Source organism: Scomber scombrus, chromosome 11 (genome assembly GCF_963691925.1).
Source record: "Scomber scombrus chromosome 11, fScoSco1.1, whole genome shotgun sequence".
NCBI classification, from domain to species: Eukaryota; Metazoa; Chordata; class Actinopteri; order Scombriformes; family Scombridae; genus Scomber; species Scomber scombrus.
In genome coordinates this window covers 28410305-28423882 of record NC_084980.1, presented here as the reverse complement: position 1 = coordinate 28423882, position 13578 = coordinate 28410305, and the positions used below count along the sequence as shown (strand labels likewise).

Here is a 13578-nt window from a genome sequence, read left to right as displayed (position 1 = left end):
TGAAAACATTTTGTCTGTGGATGAAGAAACTTAATCTCAGCAACATGTGATCTGATTACTATCAGACTCCTCCCATCTCTTCACGTCCCTCTCCTTTGATGCCAACAAAGACGTTTATGTATATATATTACATTCACTCTTTTCAACTTCCTCATAGTCATTTTATTTGTTGCAGTTATTGTTTCTCATTATCTCCAGATGCTTTGATACAATTTCTGAAATAAACACTTTACACTTTTTAATCTGTACAAAAGAAGCTGATTTTATTAATATTGCAAACATGCATCAACATTCAGAAAAACACTCCTGATCAAAGTTTTCATCTACAGATTAATTTCTATCACTCTGTTACACTATCATGTCAGCTCTTTGGAAGAAAATGATAAACGCTCTACTGACTTAAACAGTGATAATTACAACTGAATCAAAATTCACGTTTCTTAACATTTAAAAAGTGGTGTAAAAAGATTAAACATATTATCAGATGTGATGGAATAACAACTAGCCTCCATTTTGCTGTAGTAATTAATCACACCTGTTGATACCACCAGTAATACTAATGTATGTTTTATATAACTTTAAGTTTTCATTCTTATGCAAAGCTAAAATGGCTAAATCATCAATAAAAAAAAATCAATTTTCAACACATAAAAATATATCATCGCACTGCAGCAGTGAAACAGCTTGAGTTACAGATTTCTCACAAAGTCATGAAGTCCTTAACAAATTTAACACATTTTACAAAACCGTTAACTAACCACTGAATTATTGAGGGGCTTTCCTCAGCTTTTCGTCTGGCCTGCTCTTCCTGTTGTTTTTTTTTTTTTTTAATTTCTTCCTCCTTTTCTCTGTCATGAGTTTCCCTCAACTCTTTCCCCCTGCCTCTGTCAGCCTTCTCCTCCCTCATCTGTCGCTCATACTTTTCCTCTATTATCTTTAGAAGTTCCTCCTGCTCTTTGCGGTTTTGCTCTTCTCTCTCTTTCAGGATTTGTTGTTTCTCCTCTTCAATCGCTCTCTCTGCATTTTGGAACATTTCAGTGGTGTAGTAGCTTCCTCCATTCTGTTCATTTATTTTTTTTATCTTCTCGAGCAGCTTGCTGACCTGAGAACGATCCTCCATCTCTTTATTGAACACGTGATACTGGCCGTTGCATTTGGCAACAAGTTCCTGCAGATCTTTGCTGTTCTTCAAGAACTCCTCGATAGGTTTCCCTTTGAGCTGGTCACCATGGGTAAAGAGAACCATGCTGTATTTGTTGGCTTCCTCACCAAAGATTTCCTGAATCTTCTGCACTGTTTGCTTTTCTTCCTCTGTGAATCTGCCCAGTTTGATGACGACCAGGAAGATATGAGGTCCAGGAGAAGCATAGGCAATGCTCTGGGAAATGTCTTGAATTGTTTTCTCTTCAGTGTTCCTGGTGTCAAACATGCCCGGAGTGTCAATAACAGCAACCCATTGTCCATTCACCTCACCAACAGCCTTTTCGCAGTGTGTAGTCAAAGATTCAGGGGAGAACTGAGATTTAAAACACCTTTGTCCCAGAATGGTGTTTCCTGAGGCGCTCTTCCCAACTCCAGTTTTCCCCACCATCACAATCCTGATCAGCTCATCATTGTTGTAGATTGTGGGACGGGTACACCTGAGGGCCAAAAAAGAAGGACAAACTTCACTCAGCTGTTGCTGATACTTTTCCTCTATTTCCTTCCTCAGTTCCTCCTGCTCATTGCGGTGTTCCTCTTCTTTCTCTTTCAAGATTTGTTGTTTTTCCTCTTCAATCGCTCTCTCTGCATTTTGGAACATTTCAGTGGTGTAGTAGCTTCCTCCGTTCTGCACATTTATATTTCCGATTTTCTTGAGCAGCTCGCTGACCTGTAATGGATATTTTACGTCATTATTGAACACGTGGTACTGGTTGTTATATTTGGCCACAAGTTCCTGCAGATCTTCACTTTCCTTCAAGAACTCCTCAATAGATTTCCCTCTGAGCTGGTCACCATGGGTAAAGAGAACCATGCTGTATTTGTTGGCTTTCTCACCAAAGATTTTCTGAATTTTCTGCACTGTTTGCCTTTCTTCCTCTGTGAATCTGCCCAGTTTGATGACGACCAGGAAGATATGAGGTCCAGGTGAAGCATAAGAAATGCACTGGGCAATATCTTTAACTGTTTCCTTTTTAGTGTTCCTGGTGTAAAACCAGCCCGGAGTGTCAACAACTGCAATGCTTTGTCCATCCACCTCACCAACAGCCTTTTCACAGTGTTGTGTCAAAGATTTAGGGGAGAACCCAGATTTAAAGCACTTTTGTCCCAGAATGGTGTTTCCTGTGGCGCTCTTTCCAACTCCAGTCTTCCCCACCATCACAATCCTGATCACCTCATCATTGTTGAAGACTGTGGGAGGTGTAGACCTGAAGGCTGAAAAAAAGGACAATCAATGTATATCGAAATAGAGTCCACATCAGGGATGGATAACTGTGGCTGGGAAGGCTCAAGTTGTGTCTACACAGTACACAGTTTTAGGGTACATGAGTGTTTAATCTCTTTGTTGCTGAATATTTTTAATTCATTTTTCATCTTTATTTTTTAGTATGTGGTGTCTTTGAGTATGGGTACCAAATATTGTAAAATGGCCCTTAGAGACTTTTAACAACTATAATGGATAATTTGTACTATTTTAATATTTTGTAAATATTGTCAGTCTTTATGGTTCTAGTATCAAGTAATTTATCAACACAGCCAACTTATGCTGTATGTACAATGCGGGAATTTCAATGTACTGTATATGTTCGTGATCCTGGAGAAAACTGTACAGACTGGTCCTTCCTCTAGGTATTAAACACAATGGATTCGTTTGGACTTACTGTGTATTATCTGTTATCTACAAAAGGTTTGGTAGTTAAAACTTGCTGCTACAAAGTAAGTCTAAATATGGCTGAATTGTGATTTATAGGATAGTCTATAGGATTATATTTAAACTGTCGGTCTGTAGCAAACTGAGAGACTAAATATAACATAAAAATGTGTTTGATTTTGGAGAAGACTGTGTGTCCCCGCCTCTACCAAATTAAGCCATGGAAATACAGTAGTACTGTGTCTGCATGTGTGAGAAAAGGTGGTCTGAGCAGGTTAAATAGCTCCATTTATATAGTGTGTTTATCCAAAGGGCAAGCCCATGGATGTATGTTATGGAGGACCACAAGGGTCACTGAAAAAGTATAAAGCATTTCATTAATTAATAACTAATTTAATTACATTTTTAATTGTACAATTAGTTATTATGCTTGGGGTCCTCCACACAAGGACTGTTTAAAAATGTAAAACTTCCATGGTTAAAAATCAATCAAAAGTTCAAAGATAATTGACCTAGTTTGCAGTTTGAAGTGTCCAGTCAACAGACATCTTTTTTACAATGGTGGTCTATGAGGAAAATATTTTTGGACCGCAATACCACGAGTGGCCACTGGGGGGAATTGGCTGAAAGGCTGAGTAGCAGTGCCATATCCAGCTCTTATAATACCTCAATGGAAGCTCCAGGTCTGAAAAAGGAAGGTGATGTGGAAGTGTCTTCTTCTTTATAAGGACCAACAGAGGTGACTCCATTGGGAAAAAGGACTCTGATTGTATGGAAGTCTTTTTTTTGGAACCCTACTTCTCAAGTAATGTATTACTTCAGAAAAACATATTAGCCACAGATTGTGGTGACTACGTTGATTATGTACATTACGTACAGTCCCAGATGAGATTAGGAGTATAGATTTAGCTATTTCTATTTCAGTGTGTTTTCAGTTAATAAAGGTTAATTATAATATTTTGGTCACCTAAAAAAATCTTGTTCAGCTTTTGGTTGTATTAAAAGACCTTCTACCAAACAATTTATGTTCAGTCTGGTTCACTTTTTCCAGTAAATCAATGTTCTTTCAATACCAAACAATTTGGGGTACATAATCTTGCCCAGGGAGACAGGAATAGTTGGGGATTGAACTGCCACTTTCTAATTATACATAATACTTACACATAAATATGATGATCATCATGAATACAATGCATGCAACAGTCACACTCCACAACAGACACCTGCAGGGAAGAAATTCAAATTAGATTTGAAGTTTAATTTCGAGCATTGACCACCTCACACATCGACTCTGTGTCTTTTCCATGTTGAATTGATGTTGTTTCGGATCTCCTGGTTGGTTTTTAGTACGAAAGATCAAACATTAATTAACTTTATCTGCAGCAGTTCATCTGACAGCCACTAGAAGACAAAAGCAAACTGACTATTGAAATGAAAAACACAAACTGTCAATTGTAAACATAAAAGTAATTGCCATAGAGGTTTGGCTTTTAATGGTTAATTAGATGAATTTATAGATGTATCTTTTTGTTCAATTATTGTATTCAGATACTATTGCCAATACCACTACTCCTACTACTAGTGCTAATAATAATAATAACAATAATACTATAAATATATAATATTTATGATGGTAACAATAATAATAATAATACAAATAATAATAATAATAATAATAATAATAATAATAATAATAATAATAATACACTTTACATTGTTAAACAGGGATTAAAACTTCAGGAGTGTAATAAAATCTAACAATTAAAATTATACGAAATGGAGGAACTGAATAAAATACTCAACAATATAACAAAAAACAAGATTTGAGAAGCGATTTAAAGATGTCACTGATCCTCAAGCAGGCTCACAGTTTTTATTATATTATATCAATTTAATGAAACGTGCCTGTTTAACAGATTACTAGATTAAAGAGCTGTTAAGGGGAAGATGGTGAAGATGAAAAGCAGAAGGGTCTCTGCGGTGAACTCTGAAATATGAACATAAACATGTCAGAGACAATCCTCCAAGGTTTTTATCACAAATGCAATTTCACTAACCAAGACCACATCAACAAGAACATGAATTTGAGAATAACAGAAGAGAGCTGAGATATTGATTGATGGATTGGTTGGGGGACCAAAGGAAGGGATTAAGGATGGAGGGATTAAGGATGGAAGGGTGAAGAGTGAGGGTTGAGCAATGAGGGGATGATGGGATGAGAGGTGAAAGTAAAGGACCATGTGATGGACAGTTAAAGGGAAGAAGGGACGGTCAATGATGAATGTGTGGTAGTGTGGTAGTTTGTCAATGAGATGACGACAGCTATAAAAACATGTAGCAGTAATTGATTTTGATATTTTAATTTTAATATAATTAAGATGCGGTTTTCAACATAATGTATTATCTATTGTCATTCAGAAATGTACTGTCTACATCATTTATCATGAGTTTATTATTTGAACAATTACCAAAGATTATAAATATCATTGTACTTAAACTGAGTGTTGGCTTATTTGCATCAAACCAACTCTTTATCTTTTTCAAATCCTTTTTCACTCTATCCAATAGTTGTTCCCAGTTGTCCCAACAACAAAAAACATTTGTATTATCTGCAAATACAATAATCTTTAGTATTTTGGACACTTCACATATACACTGCCTGGCCAAAAAAAAAGTCGCCACCAAAAAAAAAGGTCACACACTCTAATATTTCGTTGGACCGCCTTTAGCTTTGATTACGACACGCATTCGCTGTGACATTGTTTCGATAAGCTTCTGCAATGTCACAAGATTTATTTCCATCCAGTGACTCCCATGATGCACTGAGCTCCTCTCTCCTCCTCTTTCTCTCTCTCTCTATCAATCAATCTATATCCATTAACATACTACTAACGCATTCAATAACCCACATCCAGTCCCGGACCTACTAGCTTCAATGTTTATTTTCAATGTGCTTTTCTCTCCTATCCTTCCTTTCTCTCCTCTCTACCCCAACCGGTTGAGGCAGATGGTTTTTCTTGCCACTGTCACCAAATACTTGCTCATGTGGGAATGTTGGGTCTCTTTAAAATTAAACTTGAAGAGTACGGTTTAGAACCTGCTCTATGTGTAAAGTGCCTTGAGATGACTTTGTTGTGATTCAGCACTATACAAATAAAGATTGATTGATTGATTGTTGCATTCATTTTTCACCAAGATCTTGTATTGATGATGGGAGAGTCGGACCACTGCGCAAAGCCTTCTCCAGCACATCCCAAAGATTCTCAATGGGGTTAAGGTCTGGACTCTGTGGTGGCCAATCCATGTGTGAAAATGATGTCTCATGCTCACTCTTTCACAAATTGAGCCTGATGAATCCTGGCATTGTCTTCTTAAAATATGCCTGTGCCATCAGAGTAGAAAAAATCCATTGATGGAATAATCTGGTCATTCAGTATATTCAGGTAGTCAGCTGACCTCATTCTTTCATAATGTTGCTGAACCTAGACCTGACCAACTGCCGCAACCCCAGATCATAGCACTGCCCCCACAGGCTTGTACAGTAGGCACTAGGCATGATGGGTGCATCACTTCATCTGCCTCTCTTCTTACCCTGATGCGCCCATCACTCTGGAACAGGGTAAATCTGGACTCATCAGACCACATGACCTTCTTCAATTGCTCCAGAGTCCAATCTTTATGGCAAATATCCATAGCAAATTGAAGCCTTTTTTTCCGATTAGCCTCAATGATTAGTGGTTTTCTTAAGGCTACACAGCTGTTCAGTCCCAATCCCTTGAGTTCCCTTCGCATTGTGCTTGTGGAAATGCTCTTACTTTGACTATTAAACATATCTCTTGTCAGGACCAATCCAGATAATAAACTAAATAAAATACAATAAATACCTCTGTTCTTTGTCAGGAAATGGTATCCCGCCATCCCAGTTTCATTAATTACATTTAATATCCTCCATGTATTGTAGTAGTCCTTTTTTGCTGCTAGTCATAATTTTAGGCAATTTGTTTTTATATATTTTATATGTGTGTTCAACTACTTTTGTTCTCGTCTTTAAAAGTTTTTCGGCTTACATGCATTCAGTACTTTTTCCTCCATAGAGATCTGTTGTAATGGTCAAAAATGATTCATAGGCTTCATCTACATCTACCACATAAACTTTATTCCAGTCTTCTTTTATTACTTGCACCTTGTGTACTGTTTAATTATTATCAAGGTTTACATATTTTTCTCGGTCAAAGTACAGGCCTGTATAATTGCAAAGACAGGCAGATGATCACTTATGTCATTTATATTATCAACACTTTGAGTTTTTAGTATAGACTCATAGATTAACTCTGCTGTAGCATTGTGTTCTTGTGGATTTAGCAAGTTAATGATGAAGTTACTCAAATACTATACACTTTTGAAAAGGCCCATTTTGACAAACTATTCCAGTAGATGATTTAACAGTTGAACAGTGGATGGACCACTTCTGACTGGGCCCTCCAAGTCAACTGTACCTCCCCCTGATCCAGGATCTGGGATAATTGACTGGTCTACCCCCCCACCCCTCTGTTTGTCTTACCTTCTTATTGTATTGTCACTGGATTCATTCGTCGTATTTATGCATTTCGGTGATGTCCTTTTTTTTGAGACCTTTCGCTGCCTCTGGTGTTGATCCATTTAGCTTAATGAATAATTTGCAGCTTGTTGTCTTGAATTTCGTTGTTCTTTTTATGCGTGCTCTTCTTGCGATGTCCACGTTCTTTTAATATTCATTCACTGATGTACACAATGGCACCCTTTAGTTTCCTTCCTTGTCTGAAGGAAAACTAACTAACTGTGCTTCCTTTCTCTTGGTGAAGCGGATAATTATGGCTGGTGGTGCTCTCTGTTTTTATTGGGCAAGATGTGCCAAGTTTCGATGTCACTGTTGTGCCTGGTAGGCTGATGTCATAAACCCTGCAGTTGTGAAGAAACAAAGATGCACAAAACTTGAGTTTGCATTCAACTCCACTGCAGGAATTATTCTGCAGCCCTTGCCTCTAAAGGGTTTTAAGTTTCTCCTAAGTGCTTTCTGCCATCTAGTGGTGTGTTTGAGTATTGCACTAACAAGTAGATTATAATGAAAGTAGCATTTCTACACACAATAAAATAAAAACAAGGTTGTCTATTAACACATTTAACTTATTGTTTAACCAATTACCTGTACCACAGTCCCACAAGGAACTGTACAATAGACCCACTTTTCAACATCTATTTATGCCATTTGTAATAATTAGTGCAGTGCCTGTTCAAAACGTTTGGAGTTGGCAGATTTCTTATTATTTCTAAAGAACCACTTATGTTTATCAATTAGTTTATCATTTAGCCCTGCCCACGCTGAAACAGAAGAAACTCAATGCGACCATAAATGACAGCAAAATGTAGTAGAGACGGTTTATTTATGTTATTCAAACAATTTATGTGCACTCAGTTCATTTCAGATTAGTGTGAGTGTCTATTTCATTTTGCTGCCATGTATGTGGGCGGAGCTGAGCACTCTGTGTGTGTGCTCTGGTGTGGCAAGAAGCCTACATGACCTTACCTGCTCCCTAGTTATCATTGGTAAGAATTGGACTGCAACTAGGTAAATGGGAGATTTTGTAGTAAGAGTTCTATTGCAAAAATGTAGTTGTAGATATCTGAAACTGCAAGACCAATACATGAATGACAAAAGTGATGTAATTTGTCTCAGGAAGAATGACGTGGTTATCTGAAACAATAGTTGAGGATAGGAAGAATGTCTTTATGGATATCTGAATTGTTGACTAGGAAGAACTGAATTAAAGATAATTGCAATTTTAAATCTCTCTCTCTCTAAAACTGAAAGAAAATAATATAATTTTTACCACTCATTTTTATGCATTCACAATTTAATAGCCTAGTGTCATTGCTGACTTATGCCTGATTTCAGTCAAAACATAACATCTAGTCCACTAGATCAATTAATATTATGAGAACAATTATATATTGACTTACCTTGTTTTAATATATTGATTATTTTTGTTTTAAACAGGGAAGAGCAGATCTTTGACACTGCCTCTTTCTAACTTCATGCAACAAACCACACCCACATGTTCAGTTGTTATGCACCACAACACCAAGGCAACAGAGGCTACCAACAGAGCACATCCTGTGGGAATACTCGGACTATCTGATGTCATCATAAGGAGCAAGTACAGGTAACTTTGCAAACAAAGTGTTTGGAGCAAACTGAACTCCTGGATTAAGACCTGCAGGGAGCATTTACACATATGTTTACCTCAGGACTTGGAATTTTTGGCCATTTTAACATAAACATCCAACACAACGACTTCATGAAATTACAGAAAATCACACTTTACCTTAAAAACTGTTGCCATTGACTCTAATCCCAGGTTGTAAAGAATTGCCTTTGGCCAGGTAGATTTACACTCAAACAAACAAGGCTGGGTGGAATATGGTAAATACAGTTTGTTTATATAGATATTAATAGAAATAAAGATGGAGTGAGAGGAGGAATTTTTTCAAAAAGTTAAAATTTGCACAGAAAACAAATGGAAAGGTTATAGGAAATCAAATTTTGTTGAGTAAATTCACCTCCTGGAATTATCTGAAAGCATTTTGTCTGTTGATGAAGAAACTTAATCTCAGCAACACCAGATCTGATTACTATCACACTCCTCCATCTGAACACAGATGAAGATATCACCCTGTGTTTTATACTAATTGTAAGTGTCTTATAATGTTTTAAATCTGTTTCTTGGTCTTGATTTTAGGCTGCCAACTCACACCTGGCCAGGGACAACAGATGAAAACTAGCCTTTGGGCTAATTCTGGCATATTTACAAATATGTTTATTAACATGCACTGTCCCTGACAAATAAACTAATAAAAAAAATTAAAAGAGAGAAAATAGTTTACTGGCCTCTTGGAGAATTAATTGACTTACCATGTTTGGTTTCTTTGGTATTTCTGATCATGTTTGGTTCACAAAAGCAGGGCAGGTGTGCTGCTGAAGAGAAGAGTTATGTGTCTGCAAATACACTACACCTCTTAATAAAAAGACTTCATTTACCAAAGCACACCCACATCACACTGTTAACAACTAGCACAGTGAAATCTAATGTAGGTGTGTATAGTTTGTTTATAGATCAGATCTAAAAGCCAATAAAAGGGCATCCATATTAATTATACATTTACTGTTTTTATAGATTGAAAACTAAATTACTGCAAAACTGCTTTGTGAGTATTATTGTACATAGATTACTGCAGGCACATACAAATATTGTAGTAGTAGTACTGTACTTTATATATCATAAGTATTTTTTCTTTTTTTTTTTTTAAACCTGCAGTATGCAGTGTCAATATTTTCATTTTTGTAGATTCTAAACAACACATTAATAACTGTATGTGTGAAGCAGCTGTAAGATGGTTGCTCACAGGCCGAAGAACACCAATCACACCAGGAATCAGGATCAGGGTGTTTATTCTAAAGGAGCAGCACAGGGCACAGTCAGCATACCCACACACTCTGTCTCCTGCAGCGAGTCACACAATATGCAATGAGAAGGACCGTCGTTAAATTTAAATAGTTACAGCCGTTTTTGGCGAGAAAATACAAAGGCAAAACACAATAACATGGTAATAAAGGTTTACTGTTATGTTACATGCAGTTTCGGCCAGAATAACTGACTCTTAAAGTGCTAGCTTAACAGAGAGCATCACAATACACTTCTTACCAGCACAATAGCTGTAGTGATTTTGCCGGGATTTTGGACTGATTTCACTCATGCATTCTTTGTGTTTCACTAATTAAGCCCCCCCATGCTACAACAGGTGAACCGGAACTTTAAAAACGCTCAACAACTCGCAACTAATATAAAACAATGCACAAAAATTCAAACTCTACAATAATGGAACACCACACTCAGGTTTTGACGAAGTTCACAAGAATAAAAAATAAAATAAAATGAACAAAATAACATAATACATATTGACACATGTGCAAATGAGGGACAGATTAGTAACAGCAAGTTAAGTTAAAGTCTGCACCAAAGCCTGCAAACAGATACTGATATCAGCACAAAGGAAAGTAATGCACACGGTGTTGCTCTTTGTCGCCATCTGGTGGTTAAAAAATGTTACTGTTAATCTTTCACTGCGAAAATAAATAAATAATGGTCCTTCACTTCCTGGTCAATTCAAACAGATTATACCCAGAATTCAGGTTTTAATTTAGTTAGAGCAAAATGTATTTCCTTGTAAATGTCTTGTTTAATGTTTCTCATTAAATTTAATGTATGGGTCAAATATTCTTCTTCATGTAGCTCTTTATTGTTTGTTTGTACGGAAAATATAAACAGAAAAACTAAGAGGTGGTTAGTATAAAAAGTCACCATGGCTGAAGAGAGAGAGAAAGTGCTGCCTGCAGAAACTTAATGTCCTCTGATGGAAAGAAAAGGCAGCACAGTCCGCCCACATAGTTTGATTGACGTGATCTCTGAAAGAGGTGCAGTGCAGAAACACCAATCTAAAAACAAGTAAACTGATCGTTCAAACTAGCTTCACCTCAAGCAGCTGCAACAGTAACATGCTGCTTACACACTGATGCTTCAGTAAAAATGCAATTTAACATATTTAATGTATCCCTTGTTAGCAAAACATTCACTTTTCACACTAGATTTAGCTTATAATGCGTCATTTTGATGTACTTCAACTTATAATGGAGTGGGGTTTTTTTTTACATACGGGGAGACTGGGGATGGTTGTAACAAAGGGATAGTTGTAAAAGTGTCAATTTCACTGATAAGGGATGAAATAACAGTCTTGTGATCAATTTAATTTATAACCTCTCCCTACCTGACCTTGCATGTGAATTTGCATGGCTGTGTGAAGAGATGTGCCGATTTTCCAGCAAAAATATAATAATATAATTATGTAACTTGTAGAATAGGTTCTTAGATAAAATGTGAGGCATTTTATCTATGCTAATTTCAAATCACCATGTTGCTGCATCCATTTCCGCAATGGCTGACAGGGTTGGGAATGGTTGTAATACATTTTAAGAAAGTGTTACAACCATCCCAAGTCTCAGATTTTTATCTATCCTACTCCATTTTTTCAGTATGCCCAGACAGTGGGAGAGGAAAACCAACAGGTGTGTGTCTGCACTGCAAATTGTCATTATGATCTGACAGTAGAATGAGATACAGATAAACTGTGAAAGAATCCACTGTCTCTGGGTCCATCCAGTGGTCGTAATGTGATTTGCAAGAATCCACGGCTCCGAAATCAAAATAACATCAATCATGCTTTTGCACACGCTGCTGGCAGGGAGGAAAAAGAAGGGACCTGGAAGTTGTACTTAATCATATTTTCTGGCTAAGTCCACTTTTTCTCATAACTACATACGGCAGCTTTAAGGTTGTATCAAATGACGTGTGGCAGGGAAAGTTATGGTGCATTCCAGTTGGTGATGGTTGGGCTGCATTTACACACAAACACACACACACACACACACACGTGCAGTCACTCTGTAGTGCGCGCTCTTGCTCACTCGCTCCAGATTCCGAGAGATTGGATCTCATTTGCGGGCGTCAGGGAGCCGCTATCAATATGCGGGAGACTCCCGGAACTTCCAGGATAGTTGGGATGTCTGCATCAGTGAGGTCAATCAGCAAAGACTACTCTATCTGGCATGTGGCACTGAGCAGATACTGCAAGAAATTGGCAAAACCTCAGAGATCAAGGTATCAAGAAAACTGCCGGCATGTACAGTACAATAATTAACTCAATAAAGTAATAATAACTTATAAAGTGTGATCATGTGGGCTATTGTAGCAGCCATAAAATCTTCAGTGCGCAGCAAGAGGAGGTGTTGACTGGTTGCTTGATTGAGGCAGCAGACTTGTACTATGGACTCACTCCACACTAGCATGGCCTACTGTGCATCTAATAGGTGCAATTTATTGTGTCCGAAATAGGAATTGGTTGCTACGGTCTGTATCAATTCCACTGCATTACACTGATTACTCTGATTAGATAAAACCAACACACACACACACACACACACACACACACACACACACACACACACACACACACACACACACACACACACACACAGAGATACACGCACACACACACACACACACACACACACACACACACACACACACAGATACACACACTCCAGTTCATGTTTTATAATTTCAGACAAACATACTGTGCAAACTTGTTGGTTCATTAATTATCAAACAACTTCCTGGAATTTGAAGGTGATTATGATGAGCTGCTTCTGACCTCCTGGTGAAGGTTTCAGTTCATATGTGTTTGTGTCAGTTGTTATTATTAGACGGTAGTGTTGTAGTACTTGAGATCGGTCTTGGTTTTGACTTGGTCTCGGATTAGGTGGTCTTGACTATGTACAACACTATCAGACGGTGGTCTCTAAGACAGCTCTTCTAATGTTACAAGGATCCACACCACTAACACTGTTCCACTGTTTTGGCACATGCACATTTAACTTATTTAGATGTGTATTTTGTAGGGTGGTCTCAATTTTTAATTCTTTAATTTTGCTGCCAGAATTTACCCCAGGTTGTGTTACAGCATACGCTGGTAGTGGGGTGGGTTGTAACAATGGCATATCAAATACTGAATATAGTGATATAGTTGGAGAAGTTGAAAACATTGCTATTTGCAGTATACAAATGAGGATAATGTTT

General features: G+C 37.4%; 1 protein-coding gene across 1 annotated transcript; it reads right to left on the bottom strand.

Annotated features, from left to right (window-relative positions):
• Positions 1–700: 700 nt before the first annotated feature.
• LOC133990098 (GTPase IMAP family member 8-like) lies at positions 701–6544 on the bottom strand. The gene is made up of 3 exons (XM_062428275.1): positions 6443–6544; positions 6044–6137; positions 701–2415 (listed from the first exon to the last, which is right to left on the bottom strand). The coding sequence occupies exons 1-3, from the start codon at positions 6542–6544 to the stop codon at positions 701–703; spliced, it is 1911 nt and encodes a 636-aa protein (XP_062284259.1).
• Between the last annotated feature and the right edge of the window lie 7034 nt (positions 6545–13578).